The sequence below is a fragment of the Sipha flava genome, unplaced genomic scaffold (assembly GCF_003268045.1).
Source record: "Sipha flava isolate LNK unplaced genomic scaffold, YSA_version1 36_pilon_pilon, whole genome shotgun sequence".
Classification (NCBI taxonomy): domain Eukaryota; kingdom Metazoa; phylum Arthropoda; class Insecta; order Hemiptera; family Aphididae; genus Sipha; species Sipha flava.
This window is the reverse complement of record NW_020273076.1, coordinates 4,072,542-4,092,756: the sequence shown is the minus strand read 5'-3', so window position 1 is coordinate 4,092,756 and position 20,215 is coordinate 4,072,542. Positions and strand designations below refer to the sequence as shown.

Sequence of the window (20,215 nt, the reverse complement as noted above, 5' to 3'; positions counted from 1 at the left end):
ATAGTAAACATTTAAATTACTATAATTTATGAAGTCTCAAAAAACATACTAAAAATAAAAATAAAAATATCTATTGTGTAGTCCACCCAATATTCTTTTATACTGATACTATTATACATGCCATAACTAATATCAGTACGCATTAATATATTTTTATAAAATAAATGTTTAGTTTAATAAAAAAAATTGTTTTAATTTTAAATATACAATATAAGCATTATTTACAATTTATAAATCAGTCCACCAACCAATAACTCCTAAACCAGGTTCTCTAACTGTACCAACAATAGAATAAGGTGATTTTGATTTTGATGTTGCTATTTCACCAGTATCTAAAAGTCCACTATCTACTCCTGGATGAGTATCGACAAACTGTTCAGAAACCATACGAAATCTAACAGTCTCACCAATGTCCATATGTAAATCAACTGTATCACCACAATTATCATATTCCCATACCCACACTTTGTCTTTCACATCAAAGCGACTAGGATTTTGCATGTTGGCTGCTGGTATGAAAATATCTTCGAAAAACCCAGTCGACAAAACAGCCCCATCTGAACTAGAACTTTTAACTTTTCCAATAAGTATTTCCTCAACAAATGGTCTGCGGAATAAATAATTTCATATTAAGTAGCAGTTTTATTTGGAAGAATATTTCAGTTTTCACACATACCTGAATACAACAAATCTAAACCGTACTTTGGAAAAATACGCTCCTTCACCTGGATATATGATTGAATCGCCGATTTCTAAAATATCAAATAATGAAATACACAAGCCAACATTCATTACAACTTTATTTGCAAGCATGGAATTAAGATGTATGATAATCCGCGATACTTGATCATCTTCAAGGTGTGTTGGCTGTACTTTTACAACCTCTTCAAATTCACTGACAATAAACATTTCATAGTAAAATTAAACAAGGATAGGATAGGTGTCTAGTTTATACTACGACATTTAAATTTTACATGATATCGGTGATTAAATCATTTTAATTAAATAAAATAATCTTTATTTAAAGGAATAAAAAGTAAATTATCATTATTGCCGCTTTTAAATCGCACGTAAGTATGTATATCTATATTGTAAATTTTAGTTTCATAACCTAACAAAAATGCAGTTATTGTTATTATTTTTCTCGTATGCTTATCTAATCTTTGATGTTATCTTGTTTATGGCTTTATTTTGATAATTTATCAACCACGTGAATTATTCTGTACACGATAAAATTAAGAACATTGTTTTTCCGAAATATTTTATTGTGTTGGAAGTAATTATTTAAGAAATATGCCTTTAAATTATAATAAAAAAAAATTATCTAAAAAGATGAAGAAAATGCCAAGTGTAACATGGTAAGTTTCATGAAGTTATCTTTTCACTTAACTTTTAAATAAAACCATTAATGATCAATTTTTTTATATTCAATTTTATGTGCCTACATGAGTTAAAATTAAGAAATAAATGTGTACCCAAATGGATATACATAGACAGTTTGATTATGAACAATTTGCTATAGAATTGCCTCGTAGACAATATACCTTATAACAATAATAACCTTATAGGCAATTCTATATTCTTGTGATGTTCTATTATTTGCTGTTTAATTAAATGTTTTTATCCATATACGTTGTATACAAATCATAGAAAATAAAATAATATTTTACTGTACATATTTATTAACTAAAAATGAATGCAATGTTTATTAATGATACAATTTTAGTAGTATTTGTGTTAGATATTTTGTTTAAAAATTCTAATTGATTAATCATAGATTATAAAAAAATACCTTTGCCTTTAATTTAATATCTGTAGAATGTGATATACATTATTTATTTATATATTTTATATTATGTTTGAAATATTATAACTTTTTCAATAGATCTTTAAATTGCATTTATTATTCATGTAGTAACACTTCGCTCTAAACTATAATTATAAAACTTCAAGTATTTTTTTATTGTAAGACTACATTTACATTTTTAAATTATTCCTATTTTTAAGACCATCCTGTAAGCAAAATTTTTTCTCCATCTCTCTTGGTCTTTGTTTACTTCTTTCCTATTGGTTCCTTGGCTTATTGCATTTACATATTTCTTTATTATTTCTAATCGTTATATTAAATAATATAAATGAACTATTATTTTACAAATTTTCTGTGGTTGATAAATATTATTTAATTAATCCTAATAGTAATTTTATTATTTAATCATTTTAAATACAACAACTAATTAGATTTTTATTCAACTTTAGTCCATTAATAAAAGATCATTGGAATAATAAGGTATCAGTTGCTAAAAATTTAAGTATTTTTGGGCTATCTAACAATCCAAATAGATCAGTTTCAACTGGTTTTACCAACATTCAACCACAAGTAGAGGAAGAAGATATTAATGTACAAAGTAAAAAGGTTAGTGGAATAATTAATGGTATCAATTTTTTTTTTTTACTTGTTTTACATTCCATTGGGGAACTTTACCATCAAAAATATCTTTTTCCATTTTTCTCTATCATATGCTATATTTTGCCAATCTATTCCAACTTCTTAGGCTACTTAATTCCAAATATAATTTATGCTGTTTTCTGTTTCAAGGTTCTTTTATTAAGCTTCCGTCTGCTTGCCATGCGTGTCTGGCTCATTGAATTCTTTTACTTTTAGTAGATTGTACAATATTTTCCTGTATAAGATTTCCAGCTGTGTATTTGTTTTCATCCGCATTGTTATGTTTGTTTCAGTATTAAATACTGGACCATGTATTTTTCTTATGACTTTATTTTTCTTAGTTTTTCTTTGTTGTCCAGTCGTAGACTATGTGGCACATGCATAAGTCAATATTGGATTTATGTAGCTTAAATTTTTTTTTATCATATAGTTTTAATAATTTTTTTATATCATTTTTGATTTAAAGAAGTTTTCCATTGGGAAGTTACATCAATTAGCTGCATGGATGCATCAATAATGCCCCACATTTATTTCCTTATGCATAATATTTTTGTTGTTTAGGGTCACTCCAAGGTAATTAAATTATTTTACTTGTTCGAATTCATTATTTTCTATATTGAGGTTGGAACTATTCTTTGATACGCTTGTTACTACCATTTTGTCTTCTTTGAATTTACTACTAGCTCCATATTTTTATTTGCCTTCATTAAATTTTTTAGATTCATTTGAACTTCTCTCGTGTTTTCTCTATAGATAGTCTCTGTAGTTCTCTATCTAGTGACTAGGTTTCCCTCTTTAATATTTCTCAGATCGCACTTTTCAATGCAATGTTAAAAAGTAAAGATGACATGGCATCTCCCTGCCGTAGTCCACATTTGATTTCATAATCCATACATTTCGTTTCCAAGTTTTATTCTACTTTTTTTTATTAATTTCATATATATTTTACCATTATATACACTTAATATTACCACCTATTTGATTTTATGAGACATCTGTTTTACAGCGTAAAAGAGAACCAAGGCAGCCTCAAGTTGTCAAACTCTTGGAAGAACAAGCTAAAAAACCTACTGGAATTAAACAGATCACATTACCTCCAGGCACCGTAAAATTTTTAACTGGTCTCATGGAAAAATACGGTGACAATTATAAGGTTAACTTTTTATTTTTTAATTATATAATTTGCAGTTTTGGTTTGTAGGTTCATCAATAGCTTACCCACTAATGTTTTAGTAGTTTTGCCATGTTATATATTGTATAATTTCCAATATTATTATCATATATAATATTCTTATAACAATTTTATAATAAATTGTATTATTGAACAACACATTTTAAAACATTAATGATTATTATTAAGGTAAACTTACTATCAAAATAATGTAAATAAATATTCATAACACAGTATCTATTTGAATGGATTTCTATGATGAGAATTAATATTTAATACACTTGAAAAATTTAGAATTTTAAATTCAGTTTCTAATATGATTGTAGTTATAAATGTTGAATATAATGTGTTGCAGGCGATGACAAAGGATCCAAAAAATGTTTATCAAATGACATGGAAACAGATACGTGCAAAAATTTTAACATTTAAAAGCATAAAACAATATGAACATTTAATGCCACAGCCAATTGCTGAAAGTTAATTTTAATTATTATAGCATGTAAAATATTAATTAATAAAAATTAATGACATTTTTTTCAATTATTTGTTTAAAAAAAGTGTACACAAGTTGGATTTTTAACTAGATTTAACTATTTCAATACATATATTAAGATTTAAACATTTTAAATACTGCAAGTTCTATATAATTCTTTTTTATAATTCAAAAATGTTACAGTTAAAAAAACTCTTTTTATTCCTTATTGGATTTAGAATTTTCGATTTTTGAATAGCGAATTTAATTGTAATCTTAAATTTGATTATTTTATTTTATTGCTTTATTTAATTCAACCTTGAAATATTGTACTATTTAGTGTAACATTGTATATTTATTTATTGTACATTGATAATTTTTAGTAAAATAATTCTTTATTTAAATTAAAATAAGAAGCAAAAGTAATCATTTAAAAATACAGATGATTCAAGTAAATGCATCGAAAAGATAATTTTGAATATATACTATAGAACAATATTGAACTTTTTAGTATTTCAAAAACGTGAAATAAATATATTATAAAATAATATTCAAATATCGAGGAATTGTAAAAAAATTACATTGTATATATACACCTCCATATTAATTAGAAAAAAAAAAATACTTTCATGTTACACATGGGAACTTAATTTTAAGAGTACTTTTCGGACTTCTAATACAGTTGGATGAATTTCACTTGATCCTGGTTTTGTTTGAGTTTCTAAGACTTTTACTTGATGTGATCTAGATGGAATGCTTTTCAAATCGAGTACATTTGAGATCTGTTCAGCGCCAAGAGCTCCAGCTACATCCTAAGAATAAGTATAATATTATATAAATATAAGTTGACAATAAGATAAAAAAAAAAAAATTATCTTCATTTATATTAATATTTAATACAAATCTCTTTACTAACTGTTCGCTAATTATTTGTACTAAACTATTTATAATGGCTCTAAAAGCAATCAAAATAATTATAAATTATAAATAACATTTAATAAGATATTTAAAATATATATATATTATACAAATAAATAGTATTTAGGATAAGGACCACTCCTCATACTTGATGTACTAACGCATGTAAATACGTACATATTTCAGAGTGCAGTGTATTGTAGTACAACATTTTATTTAGCACTCTTTTATGATTTTTTTAATTGCTTATATATTTATTTAATTTTTTTATAATTAGTACATTGAAGAAAATGAATGTTTTGTTTTAAAATAATAGATTAAGTAAAGATCAATACTAAACAATAATGACTGAGAAATAATTATTTAGTGCATTTATCAATCAGACCTCAAAATCAAAAATTTATAATTATTAATTTACCGTTAATGTTCTTTTTACATGGATTTATGAGGATAAAACAATTTTAAATAAATATTTCTAATATTCATAGTAATCATAATAGATCTTGAGATACATTTTTAATACAAATTTTTATTTTTTTGAAAACTTAAATTATAATTTTTAAAACCAAAAATATTTTTTAAACTTGTTTTTAGTTTTCCATGAAAAAAATGTGATGTGCAATATTTTTTTTCTATAACTGATAGTATTACTTGTTTATTGGCAAGAACTAATATGGGAACAGAAGCTAAACGGGCATCGCCGAGTAATGATTTGATCTCGTTCACAACAACTGATAAATTTGAATTATTGCTGGCATCAACTACAAACACCAATATATCTGTATCCTGGAAAAATTTAGCCCAATATCTTCTTACACTTTCTTTGCCACCAACTAAAAAAAAAAAAAAAAATTAAATTAAATTAAAAATAAATAAATAATTAATATTTGTATATTTGTAAAGTATAACTGATTTTGAATTAAAAATTCATCATCAGGTATAAACAAAGTTAATAAAATTGTGACTGAATATGAAATCATAAAGGAAGGAATACATTGAAAGAATTAGTTATCTTACATTGAGAAAATTTATTTGAATAGAAGAGCTTTTATTAACATTGTATATACTTGATAATGAATTTTTAATTTGAAACTGGCCATACTTTACAAATATAATAATATTCCAGACTAAGCTTTTATTTATTTATTCATATTTGGAAATGAAATTTTTTTTTTACATTATTATCCCAAGTAATAATAATAATAATTTTAAATAATTGATCATTTTTTAACAAGACTTTCAATAATATAATAAACTTCAAATTGAATTATTGACTTAATATTTATACTTATTTAAAATGATTTAACTTATATGTTTCTCAATAAATAAAATATCTTCTTACTTTCCCATATGTTAACAGTAGGAGAAGCTCCATCTGACAAAGATGTGACATTAAACCCTTCAGTCGGTTTGTAGAGAGAGCTTGAAATTATACTTTTCTGTCCAACGTCTTTTACAATTTGTGAAACCAGTGTTGATTTACCTGATCGGTCCAAACCCAGCACTAAGACTTTCTTTTCCAATGATTCTTCCAACTGAAAATATAAACATGAAAATCAAATGAGTACTATATCTGCAGTTCTGTTAAATATATTCGTAAATAATTGTGAAATAACCAAGACTTACTTTAGATACATCTTCAAAACCTTCATCATCTGCACTATTCTGTCTCTTTTTCCATGTTCGGTATGCGGCATATGTACACACACCTACAACTAGCCCAGATGACACTACGACTAGAGCTTTCAGTTTGAAGCCCATCGTAACGTTAAAATTACACTAGCTAACGATTGTTGTTGGATCAGAACAAAACGTCATTGCTTTAACACCACATAAATTCACACATATTTTTTACTCGTTATCAACTCAGGGTTGACAAACATGATAAGCACATTTTACATGGAAGAGGACCATGTCACGATAATAATATTATTATTAGTGATGGGAATAATAATAATAATAATAATAATAATTATAATTAATTTTTCCATCGAATGGTTTTTTTTGTCTCACTACCTGTATACTACTGACTATAAATATAGTGACAACTTTATAGTCATTGGTATAGTGTATACAGTATACGAATAATATAATATAATTAGGTAACTCAGTTGAAGTAGTATCGACTACTTTTTTATAATCTTTCGAATATTTTAGTAGTAGAGAATAAAAAATATAAAATAAATATTATAAGCAGTGGCGCACGCAGGAGGGGGGTTAAGCGGTTGTAACCCCCCCTCTCCCCGAAATTTTCTCCGAGGTCTAGGTTAAAATTTACAAATTTTACAAGTTTGAAATATGAATAACTAGATTGAATTTAGACAGTTATTGAGATTTAGAGTCAACGCTGGTAACAAAGATCTTGAAAATCATTTGGTGACATTTGCTAAAAATGGTATGTACACAAGCTGGCGCATACAATATGAAATATTAACGACTTTTAACATTCTTAATCTACAACACCTTGTAAAAAACATCAACGCTGCAAAATCATTCACAATTTTAGCTGATGAAACAAGTGATATATCTAAGAAGGAACAATTAACTTTATGTAGCTATCAGATAAGTTGATTCTGGTGAAAAAAAATTGAGGGAAAATTTTTACAGTTTGTTGAAGTAAAAAATATGAGTGGGAAAGCATTAGCTGATACAATATTACAAAACCTTCAATCTTTAGGAGTAGAAACAAAACATATAGTTGGACAAGGATATGATGGAGCAGCGACCATGTCTGGAATGTTTAATGATACCCAATCTCATATGAGAAAAAAATATCCAATGGCGTTATTTATTCACCGCAGTTCTCATTACTTAAATTTAGCTGTGTCTTTTATTTGTCAAATTTCTGAAATAAGAAATTGTATGGATACTAGACAGACAATTTGTAAGTTCTTTGGATATCCTAAAAGATTAAATATTCTCCAGTCTACAATAACAAAGATATTTCCAGGTGAAAAATCACAAAAGCTAAAATCATTTTGCCCCATCAGATGAGTAGAGCGCTATGATGCTGTAATGCTATTTCATAAATTACAGCTTGTAATTACCTATATCTTCTCTAGAAGAAATTTCTTCTTGGACAGACGTTGATGCATCATCAACAGCTAATCAACTCTCAGCTTCAATAAACCAATCTAAGTTCCAATGAGATCACTCATGATTTTAGTTAAATTATTTTCAATATCTGTGCCACTGAGTATACTTTTACAAACTGAAAGTATAGATTTAAAACAAGCTTTTTCTTTTGCCAATGTTACTCAAAACACATTAAAAGATATTCGTGTGAATGCTATTGAAGAGTTTAGTAAAATATTTAAGTCTGTTGAAACATATTGTAATAAAATTGGAATTGATGTTTGCATTCCCAGAACATTAGGTCGCCAAGCTCATAGAAGTAATGTAGCACCAAACAATCCAGAAAGTTATTATCATGTTACAATATTTATCCCTTTCTTGAATAATTTTATAGATCAACTGCATGATCGATCTTATAGCATGAGAATATAACAAGCAGCTTTACTTGTTTATTTCCTAATTCTGACTTTAAAATTAGCAATGATATCGAAGAAAGTTTTAAATTACTTTTAGAAATGTATAAAGATATAATATATGAAAATAATTTAGGTGATATAAGTGAATATTCAAGAAATGCTGAATTGAAATTGTGACAAAATAGTTTTAAGCATCATTCAGAAATTATTCAAACAAAAAAAACTGTTACAGACCTGTACTTTCAATGTGATCCTCAAATAAACCTAATCATTTCAAAATTACTGCAAATATTTATTATTTTACCAGTAACCACAGTTACTGGAGAATTGTCGTTTTCAACACTGCGACGTATTAAGACCTACTTAAGAAATACAATAGGACAAAATAGGCTTAATAGTCTAGCTTTATTAAATATTCATAGAGATATAGAAGTTTATCCGAATGATATAATTTATGAGATGAGTAAATTATCAAATAAAAAATTGAAGTTAAATTTGTAAATTCTTAATTTTTTAATTAAATATATTGTTAAGTTTTAGATTTATAATTACAATGGTCAAAAATAATTAAAAAGTATATTACGTCATATTATAATTTACTTTTAACTAATAGAGTATGTATAAAATTTAAGTCTAAGTTACATGACAAAAATTATTTAAGTTATATAAAGTATATAAAGGATATGCATAATTTTGTTAATTGTAAAATGTGTTATATTATTAATAAAAAAAGTAAATTTTAAAATTTATAATTCTATGATGGCTTGAGTTATCGAAAGTAAACGTGGAAATAAAACACTAGTACTAAACAACTTTAAATTTTTTATTGGATCAGTTAACAAATATCAACTAATAATCAAATATCAAATATAATTATATATATAGTTAAAATTTACATAACTAAGGTATTGTAAATCATAATATATTATTTTTTCATATTTTTATATCTGACCATTTTTTTAAATACAATTTAACATTTTCCAACCTATATTGTATATATTACATAATGCCTTTACATTTATTGAATTAATAGTATATGTTAAAGTTATTTCTGTGCTATAGCTTTTAATTTAAGTGTAGTATACAATTGTTTTGGTAAAAACGTGGTCAATATCTCATTGAGTGGAAATGGGAATGATACACTTTCGGTGAAAACGGGTATTGGTGGAAAAGGGAAAGGTTTACTTTTGGTGGAAACGGGCATCGCCCAATAGAATATAGTTAATCTAAATGATTAGGGTAAAATCTGTTCCGACGGTCGTTCATTATCTATCCTGTTTTTGAAAACACGCGTTCTGATGGAACAGAAGTCACAGGAACACAAATATTTTAACTGTAACGTATTAAGTTCAGGAAATGTATATTTGTGTTGTTATATATACCTATATCTGTGAGTTTTTACTACTAATATTTATCATATGAATACTTTATTCGACTAATTTGATTCATTCGCTTATTCCCATTACTAATTATTAAATAGACGAAAAAGAAAAAAGGATAGTAAATTATTACAAAATTAATGTCATAAAATTCGGATATATTATACGGCTTTTGGATTATGGAATGTGCATAATATTTACATAATATCTTATCTGGATCAAGAGTATCAATTAAAACCTGCATGGATGTGACGCAGTTCTAATTCAACGGAGTTACGATTCATTTATAAAATGAACGATCTTGTATAATTAAAGTTTACATTTAACGATTCTCATATGAATTTAATAAAACATTTTCTAATCATGTGTATTCATATACTAAATAATCATTGGTTTGAGTGAAAATTGTGTAAAATCGCGTATTGATATTTTTTTTCATAAATCATGTAGGTATATTATGTGATCTAAGCTGCATGATTGAACACCTTTCAGACAATAATTTAAATTTATATTTAACTATGATATACCTTCATATTTAAAATTATAGATAGAACAAAATGATACATAGGTACATAGTATGTTTCTAAAAAGACACGAATAACGAACTTTTTTTAGGCACTTGAAATTAAAAATAGTGTAGGTAAAGGGGTGTAGGTCACGGTGGAAAAAAGATTCTCTACATCGAGGTGTGGGAATTTATATCCAACTTTGCCCAATTTAATGTTTTTTATTTTTCCAATAAATAAATAAATTTTCATTTAAATTAACAGACATTCAAATTTATATTCTTAACATTCGAAGCAATTTGGAGCGGACTTACTTCTATACTATTATAGCATAATTAATTAATAATAAATAATTAAAATACAACGTACCTACACACCAGTGCCGTAACTAACTCGAGGCCTGTGTGCAAGTCAAAATCTAGAGGCCCCTTATCATTATACATTTTTGAACTTTGGAGGCCCCATAACATAGTATGAGCCAGAGGCGTAATTAGGGGGGATTAGGGGGATGGATCCCCTCCAAAACTTTTTATTTATTATATTGTGATAGTATGATTATTATCATTATTATTATTACTATTATTAATATTTTTATTATTATTAAAAATTTTGTTCTAGTGGGGGGGGGGGTTACTGTATGAGGTGTACAGATTTTGCTAAAACCTATAATCCCCCCCCCCCAAACCAAATTCTTAATTACGCAACTGGTATGAGCACAGAATATATGAAACATATAATTTCATATGTTCTGTGGTATGAGGCCCGAGGCCCGTGTGTAATGCACACTCGGTTTTTACGGCACTGATACACACATATTTGCTTTAATGTGGACGCATTAGAGACATATAAAGATATTTTATGTCCATGGCATTTGTTATGTGATGGGATGCGCCTATAAACTTTTATTGTTGTATTACATCCCCAAATAATCGCTGAATCGTATGGTTGCACTGTATTTTTTATCAACACATACATAACACGAAATTTATAAACACAATAACTTACCAATTTTAATAACAACAAATCAAGATGTTGGTTGTTTTAAGATTATTATGACTTGTAAGTTAGATTAAATTGAAATTAACAGATGTACACTGTGCTATGATTATATTGTCTTTTTATTGTTAAATTTTAAATCATTTAGCGCTATATACATTGCCTAAGTCGATGGTCTGTGTAAAAAAAAATAAAATACTGATAAAGTGATAACGATAAGATTTTAGAGAAAATGCAGTTGCTTATAATCTGTGGTCTTTATTCTTAAGTCGGGCATGAGATAAAAAAACTTATCGTTTAAAATTTATTTTTCACAAAGTAACCATATTTTAATATGAACTTATTATTGCAAGGAATGAAAAATTTGGTACTGAGTAAGACATGTAAGTGTTATAATATAACCGTGTTTAGAGTTAAGTTTTAATTTATGTTTTGTTCCTAGTGGTTGAATCAGCTAGGAGTATGGCATCACTCAATCAAATGCACAAGACTGGTCCTCATAAAAAACCAATATTCAAACGGAACCCATTGGGCGATAATCCATTTTTAAAAGGTGTTATCCTGAAGACTTTGATTAGAAAACCAAAAAAACCAAATTCAGCTAACAGGAAGTGTGTTTTGGTTCGGCTAAGTAATGGTAAAGAAATGATAGCATACATACCAGGTGAAGGTCATAATCTCCAAGAACATAATGTTGTATTAGTTCGTAATGGACGGTGCAAAGACTTGCCGGGTGTAAAAATAACATGTGTAAGAGGCAAATTTGATTTACCTCATGTTGTTAAAAAAACACAGACCAATTCATAACTTTAAATTATCACCATTTTTGGTTTATTTTGTAAATTATTAGTCATTAATAAAATAATATAAATTTTATTTGTTTTATGAATTTCTAATATGTCACTTTGAAATGTATTCATGTATTGATCAATAATGTTTTAAAACAAACATCCTAATTCTAAATTAATTTTTTCAAATTTCTTCGGAGCTTTTTCAGTGATGATTTTTAGTGGTGGAGGTGGTTTAATTTTACGACCAAAACGACCTGTTTTTCTTTGCCATAATCCAGATCGAGGACGATTACCTAATTCACGATTACGGTTTGGACTGCCGATATGTTCCTTAAAGTGATTTGCATTGGATATTTGTCCTGCAAATAAATTACAACTAATATTCAGTCATAGGAATATCATTATAATAAGAAACATTTTCTTAGTTTAATTGAAGACATGCAGTTTTGAAGAACATATTATTGTATTACTCAATAACTAATAAAAATAATAAAAATGTAGTAAAAAATAAAAATAAAAAGTTAAAAAATATATCATAATCTAATGTACGATGGTCAGATTTATACAACAACCATTATATCATATTTAATACAATATAGAATTACAGCTTAAATAATAAAAATTGTTATTGATATATTTATTTAAAATCAGAAATCAAATTAATTTCATATAATAGTATTTATACCAGAGTTTATACTAAATTCATATCTATATATTTTTTTATAAACATTTATAAGTGTTAAAATATTGAAATTATTAAAAAAAGTATCATTTGTAAATATAACTATTATTATATAATAACATTGGTAATAATATTCTATAATCATTAGTAATAATAATTTGGGATGTATTGGTAAATTAAACCTTATATATATTCAATTAAATATAATAATTAGTGTTTAAATGTATTAAATAAGCTACTTAAATTTAATTAAATATAACTCACCAATTGATGCCATACAATATTTGGAAAGTGATACTTGCAATTTTGTTGGCAGTTGAATTATAACTCTATCATCTACTTGTCTTAGTATAGTGGCTGTAGATCCAGCTGTCATTATATAATGAGCACCTTTACCTGGTATTTTTTCAATGCAGTGTACTTTTGTGCCTTTAGATAATGCACCAAGTGGATAGGCATCTCCTTCATTTGGGTTAACTGAAGGTAAATTCAAATATATAGTTATTTTATAAAGAAAACATTTAATTAAAAGAAAAGGAAAACTGAATAATTAAAAAATACCTGGAATACGAGGTATATACCCAGACGTGACTAATAAGTCTCCTGGTTTCATGTTTACAGTTGCAATTATATACTTTAATTCTGTTCCACAACCGACTAATGCTACTTTGGATGTTCGACAACCACAATCCAATATTTCAAGAACACGATCAATTCTTGGAGGATCATGTTCACCAGTTGGTCCAAATCGCTTTAAATTTACCCAATGGTATTTTTGTTTAATACCACCACCCAAGCCTTTGACAACAACACGACCTGAGACCAAATATAATGAAAATCTAAAAATTAAGGATTGTTGGTGATTTTTATAAGTACCAGAGACAGGATCTCTCCCAGCTAAATGTCTGTTATTCAATGGTTTAATAGTATATTTTTCAGGCCATTCAATTTCTCGCCTGAAGCTTCTAGACATGCGATCTGGCAATTCTAAGTGTGTAAAATTCCATTTGTGTCTTACCGTGTTAAAAAAAATTGAATGTATGCTCTTCAATTTTACAGGATCAAATAATCGTAATGATGATGATACAAACGACATATTAGTGCTTAATAAAAAAGTCAAATAACACTTATATTAGACAATGATAATTGAAATTAATATGAGTAAAATGTGTAATGCTTTATTTATTCTAAAACTTAAAAATAAATAGTATGAGCCATATGGCACTTTGAACTGACCCACCTATGTAAAGGAGACGGCAGTCAATTCTTAATACTTACAATTCACATTTTATAAGACGATGTTTTATTTATCGTTTATCAGTTCATTAAGTTGAGTGATAATAACCACAAAAGTCAAGGAGTTTCTAATCACTTTTGTGAGATCCTTGTTAATGATAAAGCGATTTTACTGTAACCTAAAATGTTTTAAATTACTAATGTTTTGATGAATTTCGTTTTGTATTTGATTTGTATTTATGGTAGAAGTAGATTATAGCTTAAAAAACAATTTTTCCCAGCTTTAATCCTTTTGTTATATAATTTACTTTAATTTTTCATTTAATAAATATTAAAAATGGCTCTTAACTACAGTTCAATTGATGACGATGGTGCTTTCTCATTCCGAAATCTTGAAAGGTTTGATGTTTTAAGTATTTAAATATGATTTTGCAATACATTCTAATTTATACTTATATACTATTTAATTTTCGAATATAATGTTTTATATTTTTCTTTGTGTTATTGTTGATAAGTAGACAAAAGGTTGGAACAAAATATAATTGTAGTAGAAATGGGAATGATATAAAATGTGTGAGGTGTTTAGGAAATGTTATAATAAATATACTATTGATAGTTTAAGAATGGTTTTATTGTAGAAAAAATGAATCTAAATAGATTGAGATGGTTAAGGCATGTTATAAGAGTGATTTAACTTGAGGTGTATTTTAATTTATTTAATAGGTAAATAAAATTATTGAATAGATATAAGAATAAGATAAATATTGAAATAAGATTAAAATTTAGTTTGTGTGAGATCCAAAGAGTTTATTGGTCTGTGAAAGCGGTTGACATAATGTATAGTTAAGGAAGATAGATTCTAAGGGTAATAATAAGATTTAGTATTTTAAATAAATATGTGATTATATCTTAAACAATGTTCATTTTTTATTTGTGTTTACTGTTAAGATAAATTTTAAAAAAGTTAAATAATAAAATATGCAGTCCATTATTATATTATATGTAAATTATGTAGGTACATAGCTTAAATTTGCTAAAATCAATTAGTAGTTAATGAGATAGTGAGTAGAGATCCTTTAATTCTTAGAAACGTGTATTTTATTATATGTTTACTACAATTTTTTTTGTATTTTTTTATATAAAATAGTTAAAAACATATAAAGAACAAATTAGGTACTTTTTTTTTCCTATAATTTTCCATTTATATAAACAATAAATTTATTTATTTTATATGGATTTGTCAATCCTCTACTATCGAATATCAGAGTATAGTATATTAAAATGAACCTGATAAATTTTATCACTGATTTTATATTGTTATTTTAGAAATTCAAAACTTGAAAAGATGGGACTCAAGATGCCAAGTTTCCGTAAAACTGGTACTACAATTGTAGGAGTGACCACTCGTGATTGTGTTATTTTGGCTGCTGACACACGTGCTACATCTGACACAATAGTTATGGAAAAAAACTGTGAAAAAATACATTATATTGGAAAATATATGCAGTATGTAGACTAAAAAAAACAATAATACAATTAAGAATAACTAAAATATATTTTTATTATTTCTTTATTTTAGTTGTTGTGGTGCTGGTACAGCAGCAGACACTATGCAAGTTACTCGTATGGTATCTGCCAATGTTTCATTGCAAGCATTCAAGTTTCCCGATGAAATGGTTCCAGTTGTTTTTGCTGCTAGATCTCTTCGTCAATATCTGTTTAAATACATGGTAATTTAGTTTGTTCCATTTTAATATTTAATGGTTTTATTTATTAATTTTTTTGATTTAGGGTTATGTTTCTGCTGCTTTAATTTTGGGAGGTATTGATGACAATGGTTCACATTTATATTCTATTTATCCTCATGGTTCAATTGATAAATTACCTTACATATCTATGGGATCAGGAAGTATGGCTGCTATTTCTGAACTAGAAAGTCGTTGGAATGAAAATTTAACGGTTATATTTTTAAATTTTCAAATTAAAACCAAATCCTTATAACTTTAGTTTTTACCTTTTGTTATTTTAATTTCTAGGAAGAAGAAGGCATGAAACTTGCATGTGATGCTATTTTGGCAGGTGTGTTCAATGATCTTGGTTCTGGAAGTAATGTAGACTTATGTATCATTAAAAGAGATGGGACTCGTATGCTTAGGAACTACTTGACACCCAATAAAAAACCAGCTACGTATGTTTTAACAGTTTAAATTTAATTTATTTTACTATTTATAATATTTTTTTTTTCTTAGTTCTAAATATATCTACCCGGCTGGTTTGACTAAAGTGTTAGCCAAAAGTGAAATTAAATTTCAAATTACCGAAGAAACTGTCATGGAAGTGGATGCTTAATTTTCAATTTTTAATATGATTTTATATGCATAATTTAAAATGTTAAATACATATTTCATTTCTCCAGTTAAGTATTTTGTAATTATTGCTGGTTAATGGTGGTGAAACATTTTTATTTGTGTGAAATACCTATATATAACTAAAAATTAAATTAATACTTTGTAAAAATAGTTGTTATTTATATTATACACTTATAAAAAGTCAACTTTCAATTTTCAATATTTTGTAAAGTGAAGAAATTAATTAAATTTAAATTTTCTTATCTTTACTTGTAAAATATAGTTAAATTATATAAAGTAATTTCATTTATAATTTAATTAATAGACAGTTTTCAGTTATATGTATCAATCTATGATTAGACAATATTCTGATGTTATCTCAAAGTAAATAAAAAGTATTTAATTTTTTTCAGCCAATAATTTAAATCAACCATTTTTAACTTGACTAAATGATTTTAGTAAATTAATTGATTAAGTAGTAAAAATAATTTTTTATATTTATTTATAATGCCAAAAAAAAAGTAAATTACAAATTTATGTTTTTCATGTTTAATAAAACTTATTGTTTTAAAAAATATTGGTAGAATTTTAAAACATATGTATAAGAGCATTGGTTTTATAGCTGAACAATTACCCATAGTTTAAACTATATGATAATAGTATCAAATTTGTCATCAAGTGATTTTTCAAAATTTTTTAGTTGTTTAGAAGCACCCAAATCAACTTATATCTCAACTTCACTCTAATACACCTTCAGGTAACCCTACCCGACGTCTTAATCCGAAATGGTCCAGAGATCTTCTCAACACCCAAAATTAATTTAAGATTCATGTAAAGGTAGCTCTACTGTAAGCTTCCCTTTTCACCGTCCCATCACTATCATTCCTTTATCAAATTTACTCATTGTACATATAATAGTATAGATTGTAAATATTCAATAAACGATATTTTATTTAAAAAAAAAAAAGTTGTTTAGAAGAACAATTTCCCTATCATATTAAACATATTATAATGGTAAAATGTTGATTTCAACATTTTTTATACTATTTTATTTGAATACATTTCAAATAAAACAATAACATTAAAAAAATTAAAATAATATTCCAAATATTAATTCTTAAATTTATATTCCTATCACAAAAAGTAGAAATAAATTATTGCATGTCACTTGATTGCCTTTATTTGATGTCGTATAAAATATGTTTTTGTACTTGAAGATTATTCCATGAATTAATAGAAAACATAAAATGAGCAATATTAATTATAGTCAAAAACTTGTTCGAATCTCCAATAATTATTTTGAGCAGTAGTGTAGTGGAGTGTATACAGCGTTTAACAACTTCTCTATTTTTTGATTGATGCGTTTACTTAAAATATAATTTGCCATACGCTGGAGTATGAGTATAGTAATCAGTGGTGTAAACTGTGTGGTGCAAAAAAATGTTTTTACACCACCAGAGAATCATTGAAATTTGTGTACCTATAATATTATTTTTAATATACTTGTTTTCAGCAAAAACTATGTTTTCAGCATACTGAAAACAAAATTTGTTTATTTTTTTTATTAATATTATAATAATAAAGGTTTTAATGCTAAAACAATTCAAAATTTATTTGTTATTTAAAGCAATATATAGTTAATAGAGAAGAATTTTATTTAGGAAATTGGAAAATTGATGTGTTGAAAATTATAGTTGAAAACATAGGCGTGCGCAGGGGGTATTCAGACTATGTAACTGCATACCCTAAACATAGAGCCTTCTTTCTACAATTATAAAAAATAAATAAAAGTTATGACATATTTGGTCTTATGTATATTATGTGACTTTGTTACATTATGATTTTTATTATATTTTTATATTCAGTCCCAGACAGTTAAATTTATTTTTGAAACACAAATCATATGCTATAATAACGATTTAATGTGGTAATGAAATTAAGAAGTACAATAATTCAAGCGAGATTAAATAGCTATAAACTATAAAACAAGAAATGGCTATAAATTAAAATCCCGAAAACATTATTGGTGATATTAAGAACTCAACTGTACGCAGAATCGTTTTATGATTAATTTTGATTATTTATCAAATTTATTTTGTTTTCATTTAAGTTTATAATTAAATTTTTGTTTATTTACCTTATTTAAACGTATTACTCAAACCATTTCAAGTGTTATGTATTTAATTTTTTTTTTTCGTAATTTATTTTAAATTTTAATTATGAAGACAGTTATAACGATTAATAAATGGCTATTCAGTCACTTTTTTTGGAGAAAAAAATTAAAATTTTAAATTAAATAGTTATTAAGACCAGCATTTGAACGCTTAAATTAACTTTCAGTTTTAGGGGGAGAGGGTAGGCAGTGACAGCCTTTGCATACACTGAAAAAGAAGTCTGTGCATGCCTATGGTTGAAAATATGCCTCTGTAGCACCAGAAATTGGATACAATATAAGCCACTGATAATAATTATCCTTTAAACAGTATCAATGATTAATTGATGATGATGATATGATCAAAAATTAAAAATACCAAACATATTTCCTTATTATATTTAAATTTGCTATCATAACGCATAGATGTGTTCGTTATTCTACGTTTTCAAAATTTATCGATTGTGTTTTAGTAAAACAGGGGCGTTATTTCAACTTTTGAAAGGGTGGGGCAATTGATTAAATTTGTCGACTTCATAATATTTAAAAAATCATGGTTACCTATATATTTAAATATTTATGGACGATAGACTATCAATAAAATATTTTTTCGGAATAAAACATGTAAGGATGAGTAATGAATAATGATGTCATAATGATAAACAAAGAACATGAAACATTTCAATTTACCCAATTAAATTATAGCATTAATAGGTTAAGCGCCAAGATAAAAAATTCAGTTTTGAATATAGTGCCACTTAGAGGTTATTGACCCTTCGATGTGACTTGTAAATAACGCCACATAGGGTTTTGAAGCCCGTTATGTAGTACTTGTTTTTGTCGCCACGTAGGGTCTCCAAAATTTTCATTTTACATGTTTTCTTAAGGAATTCAAATAGAGCGTGGCCCGTAGGACAAGTTTGTAAAATGCTTCATTGAAATACCATGGCGTTTTAATTATATAGCCAAGTTATAATATAGTTTATATCAAGAAAATTGTAGAAGAGTTATTTTCATACGATTATTACTATTATATTATGTAAATATTCGTTAACACTTACAAATTTAATATAATATTATGATTTTTATTCTGTACTCATTTCTGTTCAAACGTTTATACGTGTATAAATTACGTTTGGACAACATTGAACGTGGGTAAACATAGTGTAAAAATACATAAAGTATTTAGAGAGTATAGTGAAAAAATGCGTAATAAAACCATAATTAAAAAATCGTGTAATTACTGCAATTGGACAACAGTAAAAAATGCAACTCGTCAACTAAACCACATTTTAGATTGTTATGAATGCCCTTAAAACATTAAAGATGTCTTTAAATCTGATGCAACTCATTCAACTGATACAAGTATGTGGTATACATTTTAGTTTTATTTTATGATTTTATCACAAGGTAACTTAAAAACTGTTTTAAATCCATAGATACTCACTTTCTTATTGCTAGTTGTAGTTTTTTAATTACCTACTAGGTAGTAAAATATAGGTATAAAATTATCATTTATCCGTGAATTTAAAACCTTTTTAACGTCACTTTACACATAGTAATCATGGTCATATATATATATGGTGACTAGATATCCAGATATTTAATGTAATAATTATTTATGGAA

At 26.2% G+C, this 20,215-nt stretch overlaps 6 protein-coding genes across 7 annotated transcripts; 3 read left to right on the top strand and 3 right to left on the bottom strand.

Annotated features, from left to right (window-relative positions):
* Window positions 1-172: 172 nt before the first annotated feature.
* On the bottom strand, window positions 173-1,055 carry LOC112688027 (DNA-directed RNA polymerase III subunit RPC8). Its single transcript, XM_025561038.1, has 2 exons — window positions 677-1,055; window positions 173-607 (listed from the first exon to the last, which is right to left on the bottom strand). The coding sequence occupies exons 1-2, from the start codon at window positions 907-909 to the stop codon at window positions 229-231; spliced, it is 612 nt and encodes a 203-aa protein (XP_025416823.1). The 5' UTR covers window positions 910-1,055; the 3' UTR covers window positions 173-228.
* A 148-nt stretch (window positions 1,056-1,203) lies between these two features.
* On the top strand, window positions 1,204-4,157 carry LOC112688029 (nucleolar protein 16). The gene is made up of 4 exons (XM_025561039.1): window positions 1,204-1,358; window positions 2,257-2,413; window positions 3,453-3,599; window positions 3,973-4,157. The coding sequence occupies exons 1-4, from the start codon at window positions 1,294-1,296 to the stop codon at window positions 4,096-4,098; spliced, it is 495 nt and encodes a 164-aa protein (XP_025416824.1). The 5' UTR covers window positions 1,204-1,293; the 3' UTR covers window positions 4,099-4,157.
* Window positions 4,158-4,650: 493 nt separating this feature from the next.
* LOC112688026 (ADP-ribosylation factor-like protein 3) lies at window positions 4,651-6,878 on the bottom strand. The gene is made up of 4 exons (XM_025561037.1): window positions 6,634-6,878; window positions 6,350-6,542; window positions 5,659-5,840; window positions 4,651-4,901 (listed from the first exon to the last, which is right to left on the bottom strand). Exons 1-4 carry the CDS (start codon window positions 6,766-6,768, stop codon window positions 4,722-4,724), a joined length of 690 nt encoding a protein of 229 aa, XP_025416822.1. The 5' UTR covers window positions 6,769-6,878; the 3' UTR covers window positions 4,651-4,721.
* A 4,546-nt stretch (window positions 6,879-11,424) lies between these two features.
* Window positions 11,425-12,255, top strand: LOC112687927 (40S ribosomal protein S12, mitochondrial). Its single transcript, XM_025560919.1, has 2 exons — window positions 11,425-11,762; window positions 11,822-12,255. Exons 1-2 carry the CDS (start codon window positions 11,714-11,716, stop codon window positions 12,184-12,186), a joined length of 414 nt encoding a protein of 137 aa, XP_025416704.1. The 5' UTR covers window positions 11,425-11,713; the 3' UTR covers window positions 12,187-12,255.
* On the bottom strand, window positions 12,237-14,258 carry LOC112687925 (39S ribosomal protein L2, mitochondrial). 2 transcript variants are annotated; one of them, XM_025560916.1, is made up of 5 exons: window positions 14,131-14,258; window positions 13,729-13,955; window positions 13,414-13,668; window positions 13,117-13,329; window positions 12,237-12,529 (listed from the first exon to the last, which is right to left on the bottom strand). In XM_025560916.1, exons 2-5 carry the CDS (start codon window positions 13,946-13,948, stop codon window positions 12,318-12,320), a joined length of 900 nt encoding a protein of 299 aa, XP_025416701.1. In that variant the 5' UTR covers window positions 13,949-13,955; window positions 14,131-14,258; the 3' UTR covers window positions 12,237-12,317. The 2 variants fall into 2 exon arrangements, with proteins under 2 accessions (XP_025416701.1, XP_025416700.1); XM_025560915.1 differs by having other exon boundaries at window positions 14,093-14,257.
* A 167-nt stretch (window positions 14,259-14,425) lies between these two features.
* On the top strand, window positions 14,426-16,508 carry LOC112687926 (proteasome subunit beta type-7). Its single transcript, XM_025560918.1, has 6 exons — window positions 14,426-14,487; window positions 15,415-15,594; window positions 15,668-15,818; window positions 15,880-16,047; window positions 16,125-16,276; window positions 16,338-16,508. The coding sequence occupies exons 1-6, from the start codon at window positions 14,426-14,428 to the stop codon at window positions 16,435-16,437; spliced, it is 813 nt and encodes a 270-aa protein (XP_025416703.1). The 3' UTR covers window positions 16,438-16,508.
* Window positions 16,509-20,215: the final 3,707 nt, after the last annotated feature.

Coding starts and splice junctions, on each gene's coding strand:
- LOC112687925 (XM_025560916.1), bottom strand. CDS start 13,948: ATGTCGTTTGTATCATCATCATTACGATTATTTGATCCTGTAAAATTG. Junction 13,669..13,728: donor TGGGAGAGATCCTGTCTCTG/GTACTTATAAAA, acceptor ATTTGGTCTCAG/GTCGTGTTGTTGTCAAAGGC. Junction 13,330..13,413: donor GTATATACCTCGTATTCCAG/GTATTTTTTAAT, acceptor ATTTACCTTCAG/TTAACCCAAATGAAGGAGAT.
- LOC112688027 (XM_025561038.1), bottom strand. CDS start 909: ATGTTTATTGTCAGTGAATTTGAAGAGGTTGTAAAAGTACAGCCAACA. Junction 608..676: donor TTTAGATTTGTTGTATTCAG/GTATGTGTGAAA, acceptor TTTATTCCGCAG/ACCATTTGTTGAGGAAATAC.
- LOC112687926 (XM_025560918.1), top strand. CDS start 14,426: ATGGCTCTTAACTACAGTTCAATTGATGACGATGGTGCTTTCTCATTC. Junction 16,048..16,124: donor GTTGGAATGAAAATTTAACG/GTTATATTTTTA, acceptor TTTAATTTCTAG/GAAGAAGAAGGCATGAAACT. Junction 16,277..16,337: donor CCCAATAAAAAACCAGCTAC/GTATGTTTTAAC, acceptor TTTTTTTCTTAG/TTCTAAATATATCTACCCGG.
- LOC112688026 (XM_025561037.1), bottom strand. CDS start 6,768: ATGGGCTTCAAACTGAAAGCTCTAGTCGTAGTGTCATCTGGGCTAGTT. Junction 6,543..6,633: donor GTTTTGAAGATGTATCTAAA/GTAAGTCTTGGT, acceptor TTATATTTTCAG/TTGGAAGAATCATTGGAAAA. Junction 5,841..6,349: donor TACTGTTAACATATGGGAAA/GTAAGAAGATAT, acceptor TTTTTTTTTTAG/TTGGTGGCAAAGAAAGTGTA.
- LOC112688029 (XM_025561039.1), top strand. CDS start 1,294: ATGCCTTTAAATTATAATAAAAAAAAATTATCTAAAAAGATGAAGAAA. Junction 1,359..2,256: donor AAAATGCCAAGTGTAACATG/GTAAGTTTCATG, acceptor ATTCAACTTTAG/TCCATTAATAAAAGATCATT. Junction 2,414..3,452: donor TTAATGTACAAAGTAAAAAG/GTTAGTGGAATA, acceptor TCTGTTTTACAG/CGTAAAAGAGAACCAAGGCA.
- LOC112687927 (XM_025560919.1), top strand. CDS start 11,714: ATGAACTTATTATTGCAAGGAATGAAAAATTTGGTACTGAGTAAGACA. Junction 11,763..11,821: donor TTTGGTACTGAGTAAGACAT/GTAAGTGTTATA, acceptor TTTTGTTCCTAG/TGGTTGAATCAGCTAGGAGT.